Raw genomic sequence first — 26,777 nt, 5'->3', positions numbered from 1 at the left:
TTTAAAACTTATATTTTAAATTTTAGAACTCTAATAATAATAAAAAAAATCTAACTAGCTACTAATAAGTTTTACTCTAAGTATAAATTGAGCAGTAAACTTAGTTAAAAAAAATATATTTTTAAAATTAAAGAAATTTTATTACAATTTTAATTTTTATTAAAAATAATATTTATATTGTTTACTAAAATTAATTATATTGAAAGCTTCCAATAAACAATAGCCGTGTAACCTAATTAAATAAAATAACACAAGCGGCAATAATAGCAAAAATTGAAATTTTAGGTTTACATGTAAAGGATTGTGATAAAAGTTTAGTTAAATAATTCGTCTAAACTTTAACTTATTTTTAAGTGCTCGTATCCAAACTTATTTTCAGTGTATAGTTTTTATCATTATCCCCATGTCACTCAGGATATCCATACAGCAGGGCTGATACTGCGTGTCTTGTCTTTGTGCCGTGAGTGTTCGGGTGACCAGCATGTCGTGCTAATGAGTTGAGGGTCGTGGGTTCGACAACCACCCCTGGTACGGAGCTGGGAGCAGCACAGTGATCCGGGTGGTCCCCTCGTGTACCCTTACCTGCAGCCAAAATGTACGCTCATACTGAATAAAAAGGTTTGTTTTAGTATTACTAGCCTCATAAATCGCTTGACGACGGTTTCAATAAAATTGGTTGACCGGTGTTCTTGGAGATAAGTAGCCACGTGATATGTACTCAGCATCCCACTCGCCATGAAGAAGAAATCAACAACAAGCGGCAGCTTGATCAAAACTGATTTTTCAAATCCTCGAGGAAGCTGGGAACATAGACATTTGTGATGTCATTAAAATAAAATTACTTCAGCTGGGGAGAATTTTTATAAGAGTAACATTCCTAATATAATTTATTACTATTTTATAAAAACAATTACGGCCAGCTTAAACTAAAACCACATTATTTACAGAAAAAATCACTTCCTTAAACTTAAATAAAAGTTATTCCTAAAAAGTATCATGGCTAAATGTTCATTAATGTATAGATGTTATATTTGTTTAATATGGAAAACTTTCACATTTTAATGTTTATATTCTATTAACTAATGTTAAAAATTCTCTGCATTTTAATTAACATTATTTGACGAGACATTTCTGCTAAAGTTTGAGTCATCAAAAAAATTACACTATGGCATATACCGTGTATTAATTTTCTTACAAATATTTACTTATTAATCAGACAATATTTAAAAATAAATAAATAACGTGTTCATAGTCAGTTAAAAAATTTTGATAAAAAGAATCAAAACATTCCAGGTATAAATATCTCTCGAATTTTAAAATATCAATGTGCAGTTATCGAAATTAAAAATTAAATTTATAAATAATTTATGAATTAAAATAAATAGTTATTTATAAGATAAATTTTTCCATCGAAAATGCAGAATAAACAATTAAATTGTAGGACAAAAATTACATTATATTTTTATAATTTTTTATATTTATAATTGTTTAACCGTTATAATAATAATAAAGTAATATCACATACAATATATAAATATTTATAAATAAATTATTTATATGAGGTAACAACTTAAAAATATGTAATAAAAACTATATGACTAAAAGTTTCAGGACCGCTTTCAAACATATGTCCTTAGTCTGTTATTTTATACTTTGCACACAAGTCTCACACTACCTATAGGTATGTCACTTTACCCCAACATTACTTTTAACAGCCTCGATACTGCTTATTTCAGTGGATTTCATCAGATGGACCCTAACATTAAAATATTCACCTAGTCGAACCGCATGCATTGACTAGAGTGGTACCTGACACAGAATATCTTTCCAGGAAATTGGCCATAGACATATTATTCGAGTTAAAATACACGCAACACTTAAAATAAGTTTTCTATGACACTGTTACCACGGTCAAAATATGAGCACATACATGTAAAAGGTTATCGTTCATGTCGTTTCCAGATGTCAAGCATATTTGGCTGGGTTAATACTTACTAGTAGTTTAAAGTTACTTGAATGAAGTACTAAATTTTTTTAAAGAGCAGTTAAAAGTAAAAACTGATTCACTAGAGAAAATGTGAAATTGTTTTGAAAGTACTGAACGAAATTATTTAATCCATCTAAATAACAAAATGTCATTTGAAAAATAACTGAAAGTTATGGCCTACTATTCAAACATCTAACTTTTAGTTCATTAGGTAACGAGTATCCTAGAAGTAGAAAGAGTTATTTTTGTTGTAGTAGCTACGCGTCCCACAACGAACACCTGAAATAACACTTGCACCTGAAGTGACTGCCACCTGTGCTACGTGATTGTGTAGCGGGTTTTCTAACCTCACAGGGGCTCCATTTGAGCAGGCGCGCGCGCCCCACCCAGAACCGCGCAGTGGAGGTTCTGGATGGTCGGAGAACCTGGGGGAAGGCGGCCCGAGGGATATATAAACCCCCGACCTCATCCCAACTTAACTAGTAGTTTAGACAAGAGATAAGAGTGAGGGGAGTTGTCATGGCAACTATCGCTGCCATGGCTGGCCAATCCCCTCCTAGCACATGATGCATGCTACCCTCTCCCTGCATGGCTAATCCCAGCATGACTAAGGCGTGATAGGCTTCGGCCTTAGACGCACTTAGGTCCCTCCCTACCCCGGACCCCTCCCAAGCACACTTTGTTTTTAGTTAGGTTGGAAAAAAAAATTTAATCAGTGCATCAGCAGGAGCGCTGCACCGCCGCAACAAGACCTGCCGCCGCCCTGCCTGGACCACCTAGAAGACCGTCACTCTGCCCGAATGAACTACGAACTCTGGTATGGGACTTGGACACTGCGAAGGGTATGTTGGACTTGGTTATTTTCCTTCGTCAGTTGGACTTGGCGCAATTCTCAAGGAGCAACGCCGGAGCGCTACGAGATGGCCAGCGACTAAGTTCCAAAGGTATTCAATGAGTAGAGTGTCGAATGTGTGACGACCAAGAGACTCGTTGGGAAAGTTTTTGAGGGGGGCACTTGGTAATAGGGTGTCCGAGACAGAGTCAGACAGTAACAGTGGGCAAAGATACGAGCTAGTGCATGTTGGTGACAGAGTGGTCAGACAGTGGCAGTCAAACAAGGCAGCGTGTGACAACTCCTTATTTAGACTCGTGTTCACCAGTATTGATACGCACATAATATATGAGGGTGCACTTTGAAGTTACGAGACACTAGAGTATGACAGGTGCGGACATGGCGACAGTTCGGCCAAGAGGGTTCGTGGCCTGTCCTTCGCAACTCTCTCCGCAGTCGTCAAGGGAACTTCAGGTTCCTGGACAGTAGCCCACCAGGCGTCTAAAGGGAAGCGGGGCCCTGGATGGCCGGTGCACAAACTGCAGGGACGACTTGGCGAGCGACGCCCGGGACAGGACGACCTAGCGAGTGTTGAGGCGAGTGTCCGGCCGTATTGGACCCGCTCCCACCAGGGAAGCCACAAGGCAAGGCAGCCTGTCAAATAACTTGTGAACAATATTCTCTTGAAATTTTTTTCTCGCTTTAACTTTTATATATATATATATATATATATATATATATATATATATATATGTGTGTGTGTGTGTGTGTGTATGTGTGTGTGTGAGTAGGTGTGTGTATATATAGCATTCATTGTGACTCGCTATTGTTTCTTAGAATAAAGAGAGGTTAAGAACTTCAAAAAGATTTCCTATTCTTTTGTAACAATTAAATATGCTGTCATTTTATGTAATATACCAATTTGTGACAGACGACTTATTTTTGTGTTCACAGCCAGCTGTTATATTCAAGCGGGAGAAATCCAAGAACGAATATTAATATTCGAAGACAACTTGAGCGTATCGAATTAACAATTTTATTGTTTTCTTGAGTTATTTCATGTTAATAAATGTTGATACTCTCATAACCCTGAGATATTGGCTTTATGTGTATCATCTATATCATTATGGTGAAAAATTAAATAATTTATCAAATGAAACAAATAAATACGCAAGCTATTTAATGCTATTACAATATGGAGAATAACATGTAAATTTTTGTCGGAGTGAATTGTATTTTACAATCTGCAGACCAGAGACATCTTATTGGCAGTTTGTAGGTTCAACTTTACCCCATGTTAGGATGTTGCATTTTCGTGCTGTTACGATATTATGCGGGACAATTTGTACCTGTTCCACTGTTTAAGATTCACATTTCTTGTTTTGCAGCGATTATTATAGGCAGACCTTTACCTCATGTTATTTTCCATTATATTCATATTTATTTTATATAATGAGTAGTATAAATATATTTATCCAAGGAATGTTTGCCTGACTAACCACGTTGTAGCCACTAAATATATAATTATTTACTGGGTTGTGCCACCAACTGGTATTTTTGGCACAATTCTAAATTTGAATTTTTGAAAAATTCTGTCGTGTCATTTTATTTTTTTGCTGCAAGAACTTAAACTTGTTCCTCCTCCTGTACACTCCAGTTTATCTTAGTCAGACCTGTCTCTCCAATTTTTCCCAGCCCTAGATCCGATTTTGCCTAGTCTTTTGCGACTCAGTCTGTGTATCATTTTATTCCCGCCTTGGCGCACGAACGTCGCCTGTAATTCGCCTCCGAGCCATGACAAGAACTGCTATGTGCTGCAAGCTATCATGGCAGGCTGTTTCTAAGACCTCGCCTGACGTGAGCACCCTAGGGCATGATCTCGAGTCATTTGCACCAACGACCAGTCACGCCTCCGGGCTCAGTAGAGCCTTGTTCCCACTGTCACCGCAGTTTCCACCCACTCCCCTTCTCCAAGTTTTCCTGGGAACACTGGCCAGAGCACTGACCGGCCACTAACCCCGGCAAGGGTCGGCCTGTCCCAAGGCCACGACTCCAGTCCCAAAAATACTGCTTATGCACTCTAGTGGGAGTGTTGCGAATTATTTCCCCTGGGAGTTTGAACGCCCGCCAAACGCCTGCCCTCTGGCGTCTCCCGCAACAAACAGTACTCGGTAGTTCCTTCTCAGGCCACCAGCGCGCTGGCCTAGTCCGCTCCATAAGCCCCATGCTTAGCAGTCGTCTCGTGTGAGTCGACCTCTACTTGGTTCAGACACACCTCAGTAGGTCGCGCTGACATCGACCAGTACCACCAACTTCGAGATATCGAAGTCAGTATTCCTCGACAAGCCCCTCGGTAATGTTCGGAAACTTTCGGTCCGGAAACCTTTTAACTACGAGTCGCTGCCGCCCCAAGTTTACTGCGTGCCGCGACTCCGGACTGACCACTCCGTGTCTCCGGCTTCATGACGTCACTCCGTGTTTTCTTAAGATGTAATCAGCTCGGCAAGGGATATGATTCCCACAACTTTAGTGATTAGCATTAAGTCAGTTCGTGTAGGTCTACCTCGTAGGAGTAGTCATGTTTTACTCATCATAATTTATTTATTTATTTTTTTTTTTTTGGGGAACTTCCGCGATAACCGCGAGTTCGCGAGCTCCACATCCGGGCTGATCCTGGAAGTCATCTCCCTGTTTGACCGGGTCCAGGGCCCTCTGACGTCCAGTCAGCTGTTCCACTTCGCCCAGCAATCGTCAAACCGCCAGCCCTTCAGTTTTTTTTTAATATTTTCGGACTACAATTGAATCACGACGTTGAACAGATCGGAAAGCCAGAAATGTATTTTTAGGACTTAAATTGCTATAGGCTATGTATTCTGGAATTGCTACTCATGAATAGGCCTATGTTTATTGTTGTTAAGGGTACTTTCCTAATGAGGGCCGGTCCATTCTTTTGATAAGGTAATTTTAAATCAATGTCAATGTTATATATAGATATATATTTGTCAATCGATTCATAAAATAACATTTTACTATGGAAATAATCAAAAGCAAAATAAAAACCGAGGTACTAAAATCTAGATGAAATCATTATTTTGCCTTCTGAAATTAAAAGATCAGCTACTTACCCCCAGTCATCAAGAGAGAGTGAAGTGTAACAAAGTAATCACATAAATTGGGTTTACTCTGTTATGATTGAGGAGTGTAACAGGGTTGCCACAGCGCGCAAACAAAACGCGTGTGTAATGTCGTCTTAGAGACATTACTGCACAAAAACCTGTAATCTGCAAACAGTTATACCAAGCAGGTGAAGCCGAAACCACACAGTGCATATTTCAAATGACTGAATGTGAAAACCATTCATTATATCTACGGCAATCTGTTAAAACTGCTCTTTAATAACGTGGAAATAAAATTAATAAAACTTCAAGTAACTTATATAACATATTTAACGAAATAATATTCTGATTTTTTTTTTATGTAATCACTAATTTTACTTTTTTTAAATTCATCCATGCATGTTTACACTAATAGTTATTGAGTCAGTGTGTGTGTCTAGTGAAATAAAACATGCTAACATATTTTAGTGCATGCAAAATGGCAACATTTTATTACATACTTGCTCCAGCTTGTTGGCATCCAATGTGGGCACAGTGTTGAAGATAATCGCCCTGTGTACACCTATAATAATTACAGAGAAGATAAACTTGTAAACATCGAGACATTCCAGTCCTGGGTTGTGGCTGGGGGCGTCCACAACGCTTCTGGCGCTTCGCTGGACGGCAAAACACAGCAGTGCTCGTCCTATACCTACAATCAATCATTCCCTTAAGATATTTTATGGTTAACAATAGTGTCTGTTAAATAATAATTTATTAAACTATACAACTAACTATTCTAAGAAAGTATTTTGGTGACTATAATAGCAAAATTAAAAAAAATAGAAAAGGAAAATAATGTACCTAATAAATCGGTTATAGTGATTCTTCCAGCGCCTAGAGTTGTAGCATGGATTATGGATTGTCAGCCGCCATTTTGGATTTTAAAGTACCGGAGTCATTTTATATGATGAGTTTTACCTTAACCTTTAATATAAACCTTTAATTCAGCAGCTATTTGGGATGACATCATGGCCACCATCTTGGATTCGGATTTTTTTCTAGAACTCTCCACCATTTTGAATTATATCACATCGGCAATAATGAATTATGACGTCACACCCGCCATATTTGACTCTGAGGTCACAGGCACAATCTTTTTTTCGTCTGCTGGAGGTCAGTATTATGGTATTCAGTCCCTATCTTGTTTTAGTTCGCTGGAAGACACCATTTTTAGTTTTCTCTAATTGGATTTCGACATCTTGGATGATGTATTGTTCACTATCTTTGTATTTGTTGTTTGTTCCTAGAGTGCACAAACAACATGCTCACAGGGCAATAGTGTAGTTATGACTTTTATAGACATATTAACTATAATTTTTATACAAAATACAGTAAAGCGAGGTTACTTGAACCATGACATCTCGGACACCTGGAATGGATATTGACTAGACTGAGAGTTAAATAAAAAATATATAAAAATATCACATATTACAGTTTATAGTTTATTTTAATATGAAGGAATAATAGCAGCACTTTAACGAGGTCGTGCTGTCATCTTTGTTTTCAATACTTGCTACTGGGAGTGCAAGGGTCGCGTTGTGTATGCATCAACTAGAGTGCAATGCCTCCATCTTGGTGTACTGTTTACATGCTAGAGTTCGATAGTATTTATTACCAGACCGTTTTAGCAGCGCACATCTGGTCCGCTATCTTGGGTGCCAACTTTAAGATCTAAATTTTTAACATGGAAAATTTAAAAAAAAATCCAAAAATAATTTTTAAATTATATATTAATATAGTGATTAATTTTACTTATTCCCTATCTAAGCTTAATCTTTTTTCGATGTAAAAAAGGGTATTTTAACTTTAGTATACTTATTTAGTTAAATATGGCACAAAATCCTCCAAATAAGTTTAAATTCCAATTATCTTTGAAAGATTTGTGCCATGGGAGTGCATGACTTGATGTAAACTTTTGGACATACGCCATTGCTAAGTACATGTATGTCTGTAGAAGAAAACTACAAAAAACACAAATGACAAAAACACAAATAAAGCAAAAAAATTGCTGTAGTCAGAATATAAACACCACACAATACTCCACAACAGGAATATGGCCAACAAACAAACAAAAACAAAAAAAAAAATGGACTAAAAGAACGAAAAAAAAAACCACAAATGATGAAAGCACAAAAATACCGAACCCATAAAAATTCAGCACAACAGTTGAAACGAGACAAAACACAGAAAAACTAAAAGACGAAACAAACACAATAGTTTTCCAAAAACAGAAGAGAACGAAAAAAAAAAACCCACAATTGATGACAGCACAAAAAAATATTGAACCCAAAAAAATTCAGCACAACAGTCAAAACAAGACAAAAACACGACAAAACGAAAAGACGAAACAGTAGTATACGAATGGCGGAACTGAAACAGGATGCAGGATGTGGAGCTGTGTGTCCGATCCGCCATCTTGGATTGCGACGTCACGGCCGCCATCTTGGATGACCTTGTCCTTGACCCCTGCGGCCATTTTGGATCCGCCATCTTGGATCCGCCATTTTTGATGCAGCGTAACGGGACACACAGTAACGGGACACGCCGTAACGGGACATGGCGTACGGGACACAGCATAACGGGACAAGTAGGTCACGATCGCCATCTTTAAAATCCGCCATCTTTAAAACGAGCGCCCCACTCATGATGAAATTTTCGTCTCTGTCGCCATATTGATTTTTTCTGTTCCGCTGGAGGCCTCCATCTTGGATACCGTCGACTCTAATTCTGTTGTTTGTTCCTATAGCGCCAGCGTCGCTCTTGATTTTTTTCTGTTCCACTGGAGGCCGCCATCTTGGATACCGTCGACTTTGTTTCTATTGTTTGTTCCTAGATAGCACCAGCGGCGCTCTTGATTTTTTTTCTGTTCCACTGGAGGCCGCCATCATGGATACCATCGACTTTGTTTATGTTGTTTGTTCCTAGATAGCGCCAGCGTCGCTCTGTCTCAACACATAAGGTCGATGTTCCATTACCTACCAGAGCTATTATGGTCCTTATCGACATATCAAATTAATTTTTTTATGCAAAATACATTGGAAGCGCTGCGATTCGAACCAGCGCAGCTCTGATCTCTAGGTTGGAAAACATACGCCTTTAACCGCTCGGCTATCGAGACATTTACCAGACTGAGAATAAAATAAGGTATACAATTAACATGTATATCGGGACGTGATTTCTTTTTTTTAATTTTAAGTAATAATAGCACTACATGTTCGAGACAGATCCGCCATCTTATATTAAGTCGTAACTGTTGCAACTATCGTTACGCCCGCAGTCATTAAAAACCGCAATTTTTATGTTAGAAAATCGGGAAATTTTTTTGAAATTCATAAAAAAATTAATTAATCGTATTAAATAATAAAAATTTAAAAACCACTGTTGCAATTATCGTTACGGTCACCATCTTGGATTATATCAATGTTGCATATTTCGTTACACCCGCCATCTTGGTTGAGTACTATGTCATCGTTACACTTTATGTTGCGTCCGTCATATTGGATCCTATTAATGTTGCAATTTCCGTTACGGTCGCCATCTAAAAAAACCTTTATTTATAATCCGACTTTAATGAAAAAATTTTTAAAATTTATAAAAAAATTCAATTAATAAAATTTTAATAAATTACCTATAAAAAACAAACATTTACGACACGGAGTTCGGAGTCCTCGGTTCGAACCCGACAAATGCAAAACAAATAAAAATGAAGATCGATCCTTCCCCCCCCCCTCCCCCCCCCCCCCCGCGGTGGCTGCTGCTGGCATACTGACTCCCACCACTTTTTTTCAAAAGCATATATATCGTCACCTAGTATGACGTCAAGTCCGCCATCTTGTCTTCGATGCTGGAAGCCATCATCATTGTATCGGCGGCTAGAGTGCGCTGACGCAATGTTAGTTTAATTCTTACCCGCTAGAGTGCAGTAATCATTTATTATTAAGGTGCCCGCCATCTTGAAATTCGGCCGTCATCTTGAAATCATGAAATAATGTAGCTAGAAAAGCGGGAATAAAATCCAAAATTCATTAAATAAATCACTCATTAACTTACACATTGATTCGATCGATTCCTGTCCTCGGTTCGATTCCCGATCGATACAATAATGTTTAATTTTATGTAAAAAAAAATAATTTTAATAAACCATGTTCATCATTCGTAAAGAGACTCTAAATCATCTACGATCATCATCCTATCAGACATCAAGACCACCATATCGGAAATGCGTAATTTTAATGCTAGAGATTCGGGAAAAAGTTCAAAATTCATTAAATAAATTTGTAATCCATATAATGATTGATTGGATCGACTAAGGACCTTGGTTCGATCCCTGGCCAATACAAAACAACTTTAATTTTAAAAAAATACTAAAAAAGTGTTAGGTTTGAGAAAATTAAAACACAACAAGTTCTTTTAAAAAAAAAAAAATTACATAAATGCAATACACTACTACAAGTACAAAATATAAACACTGACAAATTACCAAAGCCTTTTGGATTCCTCGATTCAAACAGTCTTCTTATTGTACGGACTAAGCCTTTTACATGACTTAAAATGTCTATCCGATCCGTTCATCACCACAGCCAGAGACGGACTGAAGTTCATAGCACTTATATAGTCTCATTAGCCGGTACAACACATGAGTCAAATCAATAACCATGTTCATTATACGTCTCGGAGCATTTTTTATAATGGCGATGTAAGCTATCGAGACGTGAAATAAGTTTATTGCACTTATTGCACTGAAATTGTATTCTTTGAACATTATTAGAACAACCGATTCTTTCATGTCTGCGAGCATTTGAGGTGATAGTAAATGATGCACCACAGTATTTGCACTGATGCGAAGTACGCTCTTCATTAATTGAAGTATTCAATGCTGATGAAACTTCAGCCGATGGTGGAACAGCACATATCAAAGTCTCCACCAGTGTTGTCAAGGCGTTGCCAACGGGATCTGCTCCAACATCGTCGGCGCTGACGTCATGGTTCCCGTAGTCGATGGTACATCCTCCATCGAGTTCGACGTTAAAGTCGGTAAAGATGCCATCGAAGTCTCAAGAACAGACAATTACACGACTTATGCACCAGAAGAAACAAACTAGGTGATCCGTACACCGTCGACGGTAGTAACAAACTGAGCGTCCTGCTGTCTAGGACTCGTTTATATACATTAACCGGTTTGAATAATACGCTAGACAAATCAAGAACAATTTACTACAATACTTGAGTCAAAACAACATTAAAAAATAGAAGCACCATCAACAAAAAAGGAAGCACATTTGGAAGCACCTTCAAAAAAGGAAAAACAATAGGAAGCACCGACTACGAAAAGGCAGCACATTTGGAAGCACCGACAACGAAAAGGCAGCACATTTGACAGCACCGACAACGAAATGGCAGCACATTTGGAAGCACCGACTACGAAAAGGCAGCACATTTGGAAAACCGACAACGAAATGGCAGCACATTTGGAAGCACCGACTACGAAAAGGCAGCACATTTGGAAGCACCGACAACGAAAAGGCAGCACATTTGGAAGCACCGACTACGAAAAGGCAGCACATTTGGAAGCACCGACAACGAAAAGGCAGCACATTTGGAAGCACCGACAACGAAAAGGCAGCACATTTGGAAGTACCGACTACGAAAAGGCAGCGCATTTGGAAGCACCGACAACGAAAAGGCAGCACATTTGGAAGCACCATCATCGAAAAGGCAGCACATTTGGAAGCTCCATCAAAAAAAAAAAAAGGCAAAAACGAAGCACAAGTTACGAGATCTAAGTCTTAGAAATCAGAATACAAGAAATAAAAACATTAAATTCTTATAATTTAAATTATATATTTTATTGCTTTACATTATACAAATGCAAGTAAAACAAGCCATTATTGTATGTAGCCAGCATTCCTCAGTTCCTTGAGTATGAAGGATATTTCTTTGATGCACGAATAGTTTCTTGCACAAAGCGAACCATGTAGAAGTCTTAGCCGGTCAACCAATATGTTTGGATCTTTCCATGATGTGTAATCATTCTCTTCTACCACTATCTTCCTTGCACCTTTATAATAAATATTATGATCTCTGGTGTCTTCCGTTTTACCACCAACCTCAGGGTAACTTTCATGTTTGAGACGGTGATCATCACAAGCTTGATCAGATTTATTTAATATATCACGTCGTTTCCAGCGTTTCGGTCTCAAGAAACCGCCACATTCTTCGATCTTGGTAGCTTTAGGTGCTTCATCATAGTCTATGTCTTTGTCAACAGCCTCAGAGTCACTGCAACAATCACCGTAGAAGGAAACGTCTTCACCCAATTAACGGTAATAATTCGATGTTGACGATGTTGAAGTGTCTTCATCGTCTTCATGCTTCCTTTTTAGGAGTCCATCATTTTTACAAAGTAGGAAAGATCTACTTGAATTCGGCTGGAATATATTCTCACTTTTCACGTTAAGGATTCTACTATTGTCTTCATTCTTCCGTAAATCATCAACCTCCTTCAATTTAAGTTCTTTGTCGAGATCGGAAGAGCCAAGAAAATTATTGTCGTAATGCAGATCACTCTTCCTTAGGCAAGTAGATTCATCGTTGTCCTCTAGCTTGTACACAGGCTTGGCGCTACAAGTTCTGCCATGTCTTTTTAGGCTCTCTCTCCGCGTAAACGATTTGCTACATCGAACACAACTTATCATATTGCTCAGTGGATTTTTAACACAGTCATTCTTCTCGTGTTGTGTTTTATTCTTTCTCAAGATAAACTCTTTACTGCAAAACTTACACCTATGTTCTTTCGATACAGCGTCAGATCCCAAATCGGAATTTATATTAGTTACTGAGACTAATACCAGATACCAATTGAGTGTTTTAAATTAGATCCAATACTTAAATAGAATTTTTTTCATATTTCATCAGCGAGAATTAATATATCTCATGCAAAAGTACTTTATATATGTAGTTCTGCTTTTCAACAACAGATGTCGCCACATGTTGCTTGCAGGTAAATAATATTTAGTTATTTTTTGCGGGATGCGGGATGTTCACTAACGATCGCAAAAGAAGGATGGCTTCGCTAGACACCAAGGAAAAGGAAGTTCGTCTTGCATGTTAGTGCTCCACAGATGTCTCATGGCGTAATATTAATTTGACTGAGTAATGATATTTGTTAATTCCATTTGATAAAAATATTGCAAGTTTTGATTTAGTAGCAGAAATTATCGAATTAAATGTAACTCCAAATAAAATGACATGTCTCATTAGACAAAAAAATCCATGCAGAGAGCGGTTTCTCAGAATAGTCAGAAACACTTGAAGAAACCACAGGAAAGATTGCAAGAACACGGGAAAAACCATCAAAATATTGACAAGAATAATCAGGAACACACGGAGAAAACCATTATAATATTGGCAAGAATAAACAGGAGCACACGGAGAAAACCATCATAATATTGGCCAGATTAATCAGAAGTACTCGGAGAAAACCACCACATGTTTTCTTTCATATCATAAAATTACAAGAAAAAAATATTAAAAAATAAAAATAAATTAATAAAAAAATAAAAAAAATAAAATAAAATGCATAAACAGTTTCTGCTAGCTTGTAAACTTATCATTGTTGAGCAAAGATAGAGTTCTTGTACAAGCAAGAAATTTATGGATTTTTTAAAATTTTTTAAAATTTTTTTTTAATTTATTTTTATTTTTAAATATTTTTTCCTGTAATTTTATGATATCAAAGAAAACATGTGGTGGTTTTCTCCGAGTACTTATGATTAATCTGGTCAATATTATGATGGTTTTCTCCGTGAGCTCCTGATTATTCTTGCCAATATTATGATGGTTTTCTCCGTGTGTTCCTAATTATTCTTGTCAATATTTTGATGGTTTTTCCCGTGTTCTTGCAATCTTTTCTGTGGTTTCTTTAAGTGTTTCTGACTATTCTGAGAAACCGCTCTCTGCATGGATTTTTTTGTCTAATGAGACATGTCATTTTATTTGGAGTTACATTTAATTCGATAATTTCTGCTACTAAATCAAAACATGCAATATTTTTATCAGGTGGAATTAACAAATATCATTACTCAGTCAAATTAATATTACGCCATGAGACATCTGTGGAGCACCTACATGCAAGACGAACTTCCTTTTCCTTGGAGTCTAGCGAAGCCATCCTTCTTTTGCGATCGTTAGTGAGCATCCCGCATCCCGAATAAAAGAACTAAATATTATTTACCTGCAAGCAACATGTGGCGACATCTGTTGTTGAAAAGCAGAACTACATGTATAAAGTACTTTTGCATGAGATATATTAATTCTCGCTGATGAATTATGAAAAAAATTTCTATTTAAGTATTGGATCTAATTTAAAACTCTCAATTGGTATCTGGTATTAGTCTCAGTAACTAATATGAATTCCGATTTAAGATCTGACGCTGTATCGAAAGAACATAGGTGTAAGTTTTGCAGTAAAGAGTTTATCTTGAGAAAGAATAAAAATCAACACGAGAAGAATGACTGTGTTAAAAATCCACTGCGCAATATAAGTTGTGTTCGATGTAGCAAGTCGTTTACGCGGAGAGAGAGCCTAAAAAGACTAGGCATAACTTGTAGCGCCAAGCCTGTGTACAAGCTAGAGGACAACGATGAATATACTAGCCTAAGGAAGAGTGATCTGCATTACGACAATAATTTTCTTGGCTCTTCCGATCTCGACAAAGAACTTAAATTGAAGGAGGTTGATGATTTACGGAAGAATAAAGACAATGGAAGAATCCTTAACGTGAAAAGTGAGAATATATTCCAGCCGAATTCAAGTTGATCTTTCCTACTTTGTAAAAATGATGGACTCCTAAAAAGGAAGCATGAAGACGATGAAGACACTTCATCATCATCAACATCGAATTATTACGGTAAATTGGGTGAAGACGATTCCTCCTACGGTGATTGTTGCAGTGACTCTGAGGCTGTTGACAAAGACATAGACTATGATGAAGCACCTAAAGCTACCAAGATCGAAGAATGTGGCGGTGTCCTGAGACCGAAACGCTGGAAACGACGTGATATATTAAATAAATCTGATCAAGCTTGTGATGATCACTGTCTCAAACATGAAAGTAACCCTGAAGTTGGTGGTAAAACGGAAGACACCAGAGATCATAATATTTATTATAAAGGTGCAAGGAAGATGGTGGTAGAAGAGAATGATTACACACCATGGAAAGATCCAAACATATTGGTTGACCGGCTAAGACTTCTACATGGTTCTCTTTGTGCAGGAAACTATTCGTGCATCAAAGAAATATCCTTCATACTCAAGGAACTGAGGAATGCTGGCTACATACAATAATGGCTTGTTTTACTTGCATTTGTATAATGTAAATCAATAAAATAAATAATTTAAATTATAAGAATTTAATGTTTTTATTTCTTGTATTCTGATTTCTAAGACTTAGATCTCGTAACTTGTGCTTCCTTTTTTTTTTTTTTTTTTTGATGGAGCTTCCAAATGAGCTGCCTTTTCGTTGTCGGTGCTTCCAAATGTGCTGCCTTTTCGTTGTCGGTGCTTTCAAATGTGCTGCCTTTTCGTAGTCGGTGCTTCCAAATGTGCTGCCTTTTCGTTGTCGGTGCTTCCAAATGTGCTGTCTATTCGTAGTTGGTGCTTCCAAATGTGCTGCCATTTCGTTGTCGGTGCTTCCAAATGTGCTGCCTTTTCGTTGTCGGTGCTTCCAAATGTGCTGCCTTTTCGTAGTCGGTGCTTCCAAATGTGCTGCCATTTCGTTGTCGGTGCTGTCAAATGTGCTTACTTTTCGTTGTCGGTGCTTTCAAATGTGCTGACTTTTCGTAGTCGGTGCTTCCTATTGTTTTTTCCTTTTTTGAAGGTGCTTCCAAATGTGCTGTCTTTTCGTAGTTGGTGCTTCCAAATGTGCTGCCATTTCGTTGTCGGTGCTTCCAAATGTGCTGACATTTCGTTGTCGGTGCTTCCAAATGTGCTGCCTTTTCGTTGTCGGTGCTTCCAAATGTGCTGCCTTTTCGTAGTCGGTGCTTCCAAATGTGCTGCCATTTCGTTGTCGGTGCTGTCAAATGTGCTTACTTTTCGTTGTCGGTGCTTTCAAATGTGCTGACTTTTCGTAGTCGGTGCTTCCTATTGTTTTTTCCTTTTTTGAAGGTGCTTCCAAATGTGCTTCCTTTTTTGTTGATGGTGCTTATATTTTTTTAATGTTGTTTTGACTATAGTATTGTAGTAAATTGATCTTGATTTGTCTAGCGTATTATTCAAACCGGTTAATGTATATAAACGAGACCTAGACAGCAGGACGCTCAGTTTGTTACTACCGTCGACGGTGTACGGATCACCTAGTTTAATTCTTCTGGTGCATAAGTCGTGTAATTGTCTGTTCTTGAGACTTCAATGGCATCTTTACCGACTTTAACGTCGAACTCGATGGAGGATGTACCATCGACTACGGGAACCATGACGTCAGCGCCGACGATGTTGAAGCAGATCCCGTTGGCAACGCCTTGACTACACTGGTGGAGACTTTGATATGTGCTGTTCCACCATCGGCTGAAGTTTTATCAGCATTGAATACTTCAATTAATGAAGAGCGTACTTCGCATCAGTGCAAATAATGTGGTGCATCATTTACTATCACCTCAAATGCTCGCAGACATGAAAGAAGCGGTTGTTCTAATAATGTTCAAAGAATACAATTTCAGTGCAATAAGTGCAATAAACTTATTTCACGTCTCGATAGCTTACATCGCCATTATAAAAAATGCTCCGAGACGTATAATGAACATGGTTATTGATTTGACTCGTGTGTTGTACCCGCTAATGAGACTATATAAGTACTATGAACTTCAGTCCGTCTGTGGCTGTGGTGATGAACGGATCGGATAGACATTTTAAGTCATGTAAAAGGCTTAGTCCGTACAATAAGAAGACTGTTTGAATCGAGGAATCCAAAAGGCTTTGGTAATTTGTCAGTGTTTAATTTTGTACTTGTAGTAGTGTATTGAATTTATGTAATAAAATTTTTTTAAAAGAACTTGTGGTGTTTTTATTTTCTCAAACCTAACACTTTTTTAGTATTTTTTTTAAAATTAAAGTTGTTTAGTATCGGCCTGGGATCGAACCAAGGACCTTAGTCGATCTAATCAATCATTATATGGATTACAAATTTATTTAATGAATTTTGAACTTTTTCCCGAATCTCTAGCATTAAAATTACGCATTTCCGATATGGTGGTCTTGATGTCTGATAGGATGATGGTCGTAGAGGATTTAGAGTCTCTTTACGAATGATGAACATGGTTTATTGAAATTATTATTTTTTTACATAAAATTAAACATTATTGTATCGATCGGGTATCGAACCGAGGACAGGAATCGATCGAATCAATATGTAAGTTAATGAGTAATTTATTTAATGAATTTTCTAATTTATTCCCGCTTTTCTAGCTACATTATTTCATGATTTAATATGACGGCAGAATTTCTAGTTGGCGGGCACCTTAGTAATAAATGATTACTGCACTCTAGTGGGTAAGAATTAAAATAACATGGCATCAGCGCACTCTAGCCGCCGATACAATGATGATGGCTTCCAGCATCGAAGATAAGATGGCGGATTTGACGTCATACTAGGTGACGATATATATGCTTTTGAAAAAAAGTGGTGGTATTTAGTCTGCCAGCAGCCACCGCGGGGGGGAAGGATCGGTCGTCATATTTATTTGTTTTGCATTCGTCGGGTTTAAACCGAGGACTCCGAACTCCGTGTCGTAAATGTTTGTTTTTTATAGGTAATTTATTAAAATTTTATTAATTGAATTTTTTTATAAATTTTAAAATTTTTTACATTAAAATCGGATTATAAATAAAGATTTTAAAGATGGCGACCGTAACGGAAATTGCAACATTAATAGGATCCAATATGACGGACGCAACATAAAGTGTAACGATGACATAGTACTCAACCAAGATGGCGGGTGTAACGAAATATGCAACATTGATATAATCCAAGATGGTGACCGTAACGATAACTGCAACAGTGGTTTTTAAATTTTTATTATTTAATACGATTAATTAATTTTTTTATAAATTTCAAAAATTTTTCCCGATTTTCTAACATAAAAATTGCGGTTTTTAATGACTGCGGGCGTAACGATAGTTGCAACAGTTACGACTTAATACAAGATGTCGGATCTATCTTGAACATGTAGTGCTATTATTACTTAAAATTAAAAAAAAGAAATCACGTCCCGATATACATGTTAATTGTTTATATACCTTATTTTATTCTCAGTCTGGTAAATGTCTCGATAGCCGAGCGGTTAAAGGTGTATGTTTTCCAACCTAGAGATCAGAGCTGCGCTGGTTCGAATCGCAGCGCTTCCAATGTATTTTGCATAAAAAAATTAATTTGATATGTCGATAAGGACCATAATAGCTCTGGTAGGTAATGGAACATCGACCTTATGTGTTGAGACAGAGCGACGCTGGCGCTATCTAGGAACAAACAACATAAACAAAGTCGATGGTATCCAAGATGGCGGCCTCCAGTGGAACAGAAAAAAAATCAAGAGCGCCGCTGGCGCTATCTAGGAACAAACAACAGAAACAAAGTCGACGGTATTCAAGATGGCGGCCTCCAGTGGAACAGAAAAAAATCAAGAGCGACGCTGGCGTTATCTAGGAACAAACAACAGAATTAGAGTCGACGGTATCCAAGATGGAGGCCTCCAGCGGAACAGAAAAAATTAATATGGCGACAGAGACGAAAATTTCATCATGAGTGGGGCGCTCGTTTTAAAGATGGCGGATTTTAAAGATGGCGATCGTGAACTACTTGTCCCGTTATGCTGTGTCCCGTACGCCATGTCCCGTTACGGAGTGTCCCGTTACGGCGTGTCCCGTTACTGTGTGTCCCGTTACGCTGCATCCAAAATGGCGGGGTCAAGGTCAAGGTCATCCAAGATGGCGGCCGTGACGTTGCCATCAATGATGGCGGATCGGACACACAGCTCTACATCCTGCATCCTGTTTCAGTATGCCCATTTACATACTACTCGAAACAAACACAACAGTTTTCTAAAACAGAAACAAGCGACTCAGTCGCTCCTGTTTTTTCGTACCAAGTGAAGTTTCGGGATCTGCTATCTGCTCCCGTCCTCAGGCAGAGACGCACACGGTACGAAAACACAGGTGCGACTGAGTCGCTTGTTTCTGTTTTAGAAAACATAACACAATACTTAACCATATAAATTATTTAGCTACACCCTATTGTCGACTATTGTGGCAGCTATATTGAAAAACTGTAAATATTTATCTAAAAATTCAGAAACAAATTAAAAAATTCATGAATTAATATAATGATTAATTGGAATGATTGTAGTCGTGGATTCGATGCGAAAAACGTGTTTCAAGGTAAATAAATGTATTTAATTAAATAACTCCTTTATTTAACAGAACATTGTCAGATTCAAGAAATAAAACGCCCCAATTTAAAAACAATTATTATGTAAATTCTACTCTACTGCCAGTACTAAAAAGAAAATTACTAGCGTTTCTCGATTTCTACAGTCTTACCGGAGTGCAAAGCAAGTCCTTTACATTCATTACTCGATATGTCTTTTCAGGGCAGGTCCACATGAGAGGTTATCACCACATTTTTCACACAGCAGAGAGTTTTCATTTTTGTTACAACGGCAGTGATAAATTTCATGATACCTTGCATGGCTTATGTGTGCAAATGTCTTGCCGCAGAAGATGCATTTTGGTCGTGATGAATAAGTAACCAGTCCTTTACAAAAACCTCATTTGCCTTTTGAAGTTTCCATAGTTTTTAAACGGGCGATGACATTTATTGCACTGATATCTATCACGTTTAGAGCTGTAATTACAATCATGTATTACTATGTTGTGTAAAATAGGGGAAGCTGGACCATGTTATTCTTATTGGACTACTATTTTGTGGTGGCTTTTTGTGGGGCTTTCCGGTCGTAAGTATTCAGCCATGTTTGGACGTTTCCGTCGCTGGATGCCAATGATCGGGATCTCGTATTTCGTCTTTTTTTCACCCGCAATCCTGCACAGCAGTTCGTAATTTGTTGAGCTATGGCGCTAGCAGGCCGGGAGATGATTGGTTACTATGCATAAAAAGTCTAATGTGGGCCCACGATGCTTGTACAGCTGGTAATTATTCTTATTTGTGCCATTATTGGGAATCAAACTGATATTTTGTTTGTATTTGTCTATTATTACTTGACTTATTTTTTTCGCAGAGAGGCTAGTAAGTAGTATGTTTTGGCCGCTCCGGGCACAGGCTTCAGGCTGAGGTGCCGAGGTGCCAACCGCCATATTGGATTGTGACGTCACGGCGGCCATCTTGGATGAGTGTGACCTTGACCTTGACCCTGGCGAGTAGTATATAATAGGGGCTCCGGGGACTGGAGTCGGAGTGAGGAGAATGGCGCGTGGCGCCGAGCCACCATCTTGGATTGTGATGTCACGGCGGCCATCTTGGAAGAGCGTAACGTGACACAATGTAACGGGACAAGTTGTACTGTGACTTTGACCATGACCCTGGTGACCATTTTGGATCCGCCATTTTGGATAACATCATTTTGTTTTCTCGAACATTCCGACATTTTGTTTTCCGCCATTTTGAATTAAGTCTTCACCATTACAAATGACATTATGGCCGCCATCTTTAACTTTTTATTTATTATCCGATTTTAATGAAAAAAAATTAAAATTTATAAAAAAATTAAATAATAAAATTTTAATAAAAATATTTTAAAAATCATACTTTTACGGCACGGAGTTCGGAGTCCTCGGTTCGAACCCGACGAGTACAAAAAAATAAAAATGGCGACCGATCATTTCCCCGTGGTGGGTGCTGGCAGACTGACCCCCACCACTTGTTTCATAGCATATATATCATCAGGTAGTATGACGTCATGTTCGCCATCTTGAAATTTTGATGCCATCTTGAAAATCTTTATTTATTATCTGATTTTAATGAAAACAATTCCAAAATTCATCAATAAATTAACTTATTAGAATACCGATTGATTAGTTCGATTCCTGTCCTTGGTTCTAAACTGCTAAGAGCAAAAAAAAACAGATCCTTCCTCCACAGAAGCCACCTACAAACTGATCTACAGTCACCAATACCAAGGTATACAGGTATATACCACCATCAGCTGGTATGACGACATGTCCGCCATCTTGTCTTCATATGCTGGAGACCAAAATCTTGTTTTCGTCTGCTTGAGTGTGCTGATACCATGTTAGTATAATTTTCTGGACACCATACCATTGTCCTCAACTGTTGGCATTGAACATTGACCTCGACCTTTAACTTGTCCTTGACCTTGAACTTGTATTTTGTCCTTGGCCTTGACCTTAACCTTGAAATTTGACCTTGACCTTGACGACCATCATTGATCCGAAATTTTATGTTCAGTACATGCCACCAGGAGCTACTGCCTGCTAGTTGCCATTGCCACCATCTTGTTTTCGTCTGCTGGAGGACACCATCTTGTGTGTGTACTCGTCTTACCATCATGCTAGTTTTATTATAACCCGCTACAGTGCAGTAATCATTTATTATTACTGAGATACCCGCAATCTTGAAATTTGGGCGCCATCTTAAAACCATGTAATTATTTAGCTAGAAATGCGGGAAAAATTCCAAAATTCACCGAAAAATTCAATTATTAATTTACAAATTGATTAGATCAGTTCCTGTCCTTGGTTCGATTCTTGACCAGTGACAGTTGTAATTAAATATTAAATAAATTTTAGAATCTGTTTCCATTACCTTTCGCGGAGTTTATTAATCATTCACTCTACGAAAAACAACTCAAGTCAATATACCTGACCTACCAATTAAATACAGTACCGATTAGCCTAACATGTAAGTCTAATTGTTCGATAATCTTAATAACCTATAAACTATTCATGTACAAAGCCATCCATACATATACACCAAGTGTCTCCGGACCATGAAACCGGCTCATAAACAATATCATATGTATAGGCTAGTCATTTCCGGACGCATGACCTTCTTCGTCGTTAGCTAATTATATTCAATTAGACCATCGTGACATTTTTATACATACTAAAGGACCAAGTGAAATTGAAAAATATTTTAGTAACACCAAGAGGTTTTGAACTAGTAAATATTCAGTCACTGCTTATTTCACTACGCGTAATCAACAAAAAATGAAGCACCATCAACGAAAAGGCAGCTCATTTTGGACGCACCATCAATAAAAAGGAAGCACATTCTACAAAACGAAAGCCATTTAACGATAAGGAGGTATATTCTCAAGTACATGCAAATTGGTAGGATGCTATCGTCAATGTTAAGTTAGGATATAATGTCTCCAACAGTCTATGAATCTATCAGTTTGTAGTTCCATCAGTCATTGGCTCCAATATTCAAAGGTTCCAATAGTCATTGGCTCCATCAGTCATTGGCTCCATCAGTCATTGACTCTAATATTCATTGGCTCCAATAGTCATTGGCTCCATCAGTCATTGGCTCCATCAGTCATTGACTCCAATATTCAAAGGCTCCAATAGTCATTGGCTCCATCAGTCATTGGCTCCATCAGTCATTGTCTCCAAAAGTCTTTTGACTCCAAAAGTCATTGGCTCCTACAGTCATTGGCTCCAACTGCCTTTTGTCTCAACAGCTCTAATCACATTTGGCTAGAATGCTACGAGTCTAAGAGACTTTGAGGCCACAAGGCTATGAGTCTAAAAGGATATAGCTGGTTTCGATTTATACATGGCTGCGAGGCTGCGTGGCTAAAAGCCCGCGTGGCTACAAAAATAAATGTCTTTGAAGCTACTCGGCTCCAAAAGCTCCATCAGCTCCAACACGCAATGTACGCATTGTACGCGCAAAAAAGCAATTTACCTTCAATAAATGTAATGATCACAGAGTACACACAGGAAACGAAATGAAGAAATAGTACACACAGGAAAAAAACAAAATGTACACACAGTACACACAGGAAACGGAACGTACACACATTACACACAGGAAACGAAATGAAGAAATAGTACACACAGTACACACAGGAAACGGAATGTACACACAAGAAGCTGCCGTACACACAGGAAACGGAACGAACACACAGGAAACGGAATGAACACACATACAGTAGCGAAAACACAGGCTTTGTTGGAAATCAGAATACAAGAAATAAAACATACTTTTTTAAATATAATAATTTATTTATTTTTCAATAGCACACACATGACAGTTAAACAAATTATTATTGTATGTAGCCAGCTTTCCACAGTTCTTTAAGTATAGACGATACTTCCTCGGTATGCGAGTAGTTTCCTCTACGAACAGATGCCACCAACAGTCTTAGCCGGTCAGCCAATAAGTTCGGATCTTTCCATGATGTGTAACCAATCTCTTTCACCACCATCTTACTTGCACGTTTATAATAAATCTCTGGTGTCTTCCGTTTTAACACCAACCTCAGGGTAACTTTCATCACCGAGCCAGCGATCATCACAAGCTTGATCAGATTTATTTATTATAACACGACGTTTCCATCGTTTCGGTCTCAGTACACCATCACAGTCTTCGATCTTGCCTGCTTTAGGTGCTTCAGCACAGTCTTCGATCACGTCGCCAGTACACTGTAACAATCACCGTAGAACGCATCGTCTTCACCCAGATTACTGTAAGAACTCGATATCGTTGATGTCGAAGTGTCTTCATCGTCTTCATGCTTCATTTTTAGGAGTCCGTCATTTTTACAAAGTATGGACAGTAGTATAGGAATGGGGCTCCGGCGCCAGGGTTCAGGGTTGAGGAGCTGGAGCCGGGGTCAATGACCGATTACTCTGACGTCACGGCGGCCATCTTGGATGGATGTGACCTTGACCTTTGACCTTGACCTTGAATTTGGTCCTCAAAACTTGTCAAAATGGTCCAAAATCGGGCAAAATTTGCCCAAAATTCCTCAAAAATTGCCAAAATTTCCATTTATGTGGAAAAAAAATTCCGCCAAAAAATCTCAAAACATTCCACAAATTGAAAATTTCTCTTTTCGAGGGAAAAATTTCCGTTTCGAGGGAAAATTTCCCCTTTTTAGTCCTTAAAAATCCCGGCGGCTAGAAATTTCCATATGTAGGCTTAAGCATCCATGTCGACAGCCTCCGATAAGCCTCTGACGTCATCATGGAATATGTCATCTAAGATGATGTCGTCACCGTTGCAAATTTTGTTACGGTCACCATCTTTAACTTTTTTATTTATTATCCATTTTAATGAAATTTTTTAAAATTTATTAAAAAATTCAAATGATAAAAATTAAATAAAAAATATTTAAAAAACAAACATTTACGACACGGAGCTCGGAGTCCGCGGTTCGAATCCGGTGAGGGCAAAAAAATAAAAAAATGGCGACCGATCCTTCCCCCGCAGTGGCTGCTGGCATACTGACTCGCACTACTTTTTTTCAAAGCATATATATCGTCACCTAGTATGACGTCATGTCCGCCATCTTGTCTTCGATGCTGGAAGCCATCATCATTGTATCGTCAGCGAGAGTGCGCTGATGACATGTTAGTTTAATGCTTATCCTTTAGAGTGCAGTAATAATTTATTATTGCTGTGACACCCGCCATCTTGAAAATTGGCAGCCATCTGGAAAATCCGTAATTATTTAGCTAGAAATTCGGGAAAAGTTCCAAAATTCATTAATAAATCGCTCATTAATTTACATATTGATTCGACCGATTCCCATCCTCGGTTGGATACCCGATCGATGCAATAATGTTTAATTTTATGTAAAAAAATAATAATTTCAATAAACCATGTTCAACATTCGTAAAGAGACTCTAAATCCTCTACGACATATCGGACATCAAGACCACCATATTGCAAATGTGTAATTTTAATGCTAGAGATTCGGGAAAAAGTACAAAATTCATTAAATAAATCACTCATTAATTTACATATTGATTCAATCGATTCCCGTCCTTGGTTCGATCCCTGATCAATGCAATAATGTTTAATTGTATGGAAAAAATAATAATTGCAATAAACAATGTTCAAAATTCATTAAATAAATTGACAATAAATTTATGATTGATTAGATCGAATAAGGTCCTTGGTTTGACCCCTGGTCGATACAAAACAACTTTAATTTTAAAAAATACCACAAAAGCGACAGCTTTGAGAAATAAAAACACCGTAAGTTCTTTTAAAAAATTTTATTACACAAACACAACACAACTACAAGTAAAAAAAAATACAAAGTACTAAAGTCTTGTGGATTTCTCGATTTAAACAGTCTTCTTATTGTACGGACCAAGCCTTTTACATGACTTTAAATGTCTATCCGATCCGTTCATAACCGCAGTCAGAGATGGACTGAAGTTCATATCACTTATATAGTCTCATTAGCCGGTACAACACATGAGTCAAATCAATAACCATGATCAATATACTAGCACTTAACTTTCTCGGAGCATTTTTTATAAAGAAGATGTAAGCTATCAAGACGTGAAATCAGTTTATTCCACTTATTGCACTGAAATTGTATTCTTTTAACATTATTAGAACAACTGCTTCTTTCATGTATGCGAGCATTTGAGGTGATAGTAAATGATGCGTCACAGTATTTGCACTGACGCAATGTACGCTCTTCATTAGTGGAAGTATCCATTGCTGATGATGAAACTTCGGATGATGGTGGTATCACATCTGTTGAAATCTCCTCGAATGTTGACGTTGTCGCCGTTGCCAACGGGATCTGCAACTTCTCCGTCGTAGCTGTCGTAAAGGTTCCCGTAGACGATGGTACAACCTCCGAGTTCGACGTTAAAGTCGGTAAAGATGCCATCGAGTTCGCAAGAACAGGTAATTAAGCGATTTATGCACCAGATTAAACAAACAAGGTGTCCTTACACCGCCGACGTCTGTAACAAACTGAACGTCCTGCTGTGTAGGACTCGCTTATATACATGCACCGTATGGAATAATACGCTAGTCAAATCTAGAACCATCTACAATAATACTAGAGTCAAAACAACATTAAAAATAGAAGCACCGACAACGATTAGGCAGCACATTTGGAAGCACCGACAGCGAAAAGGCAGCACATTTGGAAGCACCGACAACGAAAAGGCAGCACATTTGGAATCACTGACAACGAAAAGGCAGCACATTTGGAAGCACCGACAACGAAAAGGCAGCAAATTTTGAAGCACCGCCAACGAAAAGGCAGCACATTTGGAAGCACCGACAACGAAAAGGCAGCACATTTGGAAGCACCGCCAACGAAAAGGCAGCACATTTGGAAGCACTGACAACGAAAAGGCAGCACATTTGGAAGCACCGACAACGAAAAGGCAGCACATTTGGAAGCACCGACAACGAAAAGGCAGCACATTTGGAAGCACCGACAACGAAAAGGCAGCACATTTTGGAAGCACCATCGAATAAGGAAGCACATTTGGTAGCTCCATCAACAAAAAAAAAAGGCAAAAAGGAAGCACAAGTTACGAGATCTAAGTCTTAGTTAGAAATCAGAATACAAGAAATAAAAACATTAAATTCTTATAATTTAAATTACTTATTTTATTTCTTTACGTTATACAAATGCAAGTAAAACAAGCCATTATTGAATGTAGCCAGCTTTCCTCAGTTCCTTGAATATGAAGGATATTTCTTTGATGCACGAATAGTTTCCTGCACAAAGCGAACCATGTAGAGAAGTCTTAGCCGGTCAACCAATATGTTTGGAACTTTTC

General features: G+C 38.0%; 1 protein-coding gene across 1 annotated transcript in view; it reads right to left on the bottom strand.

Annotated features, from left to right (window-relative positions):
- Positions 1-578: 578 nt before the first annotated feature.
- Positions 579-26,777, bottom strand: part of LOC134533469 (uncharacterized) — a 138,295-nt gene continuing 112,096 nt past the window's right edge. The window contains exons 5-6 of the mRNA XM_063370993.1: positions 6,436-6,626; positions 579-800 (exon numbers count right to left, since the gene is read on the bottom strand). Of these exons, the coding sequence (XP_063227063.1) occupies positions 579-800; positions 6,436-6,626 (413 nt within the window). The remainder of the gene's footprint in view (positions 801-6,435; positions 6,627-26,777) is intronic.

This window comes from Bacillus rossius, chromosome 6, assembly GCF_032445375.1.
Source record: "Bacillus rossius redtenbacheri isolate Brsri chromosome 6, Brsri_v3, whole genome shotgun sequence".
In the NCBI taxonomy this organism is placed as follows: Eukaryota; Metazoa; Arthropoda; class Insecta; order Phasmatodea; family Bacillidae; genus Bacillus; species Bacillus rossius.
Note: the sequence above shows the minus strand (reverse complement) of the source record. Positions and strands in the feature narration are given on the sequence as shown.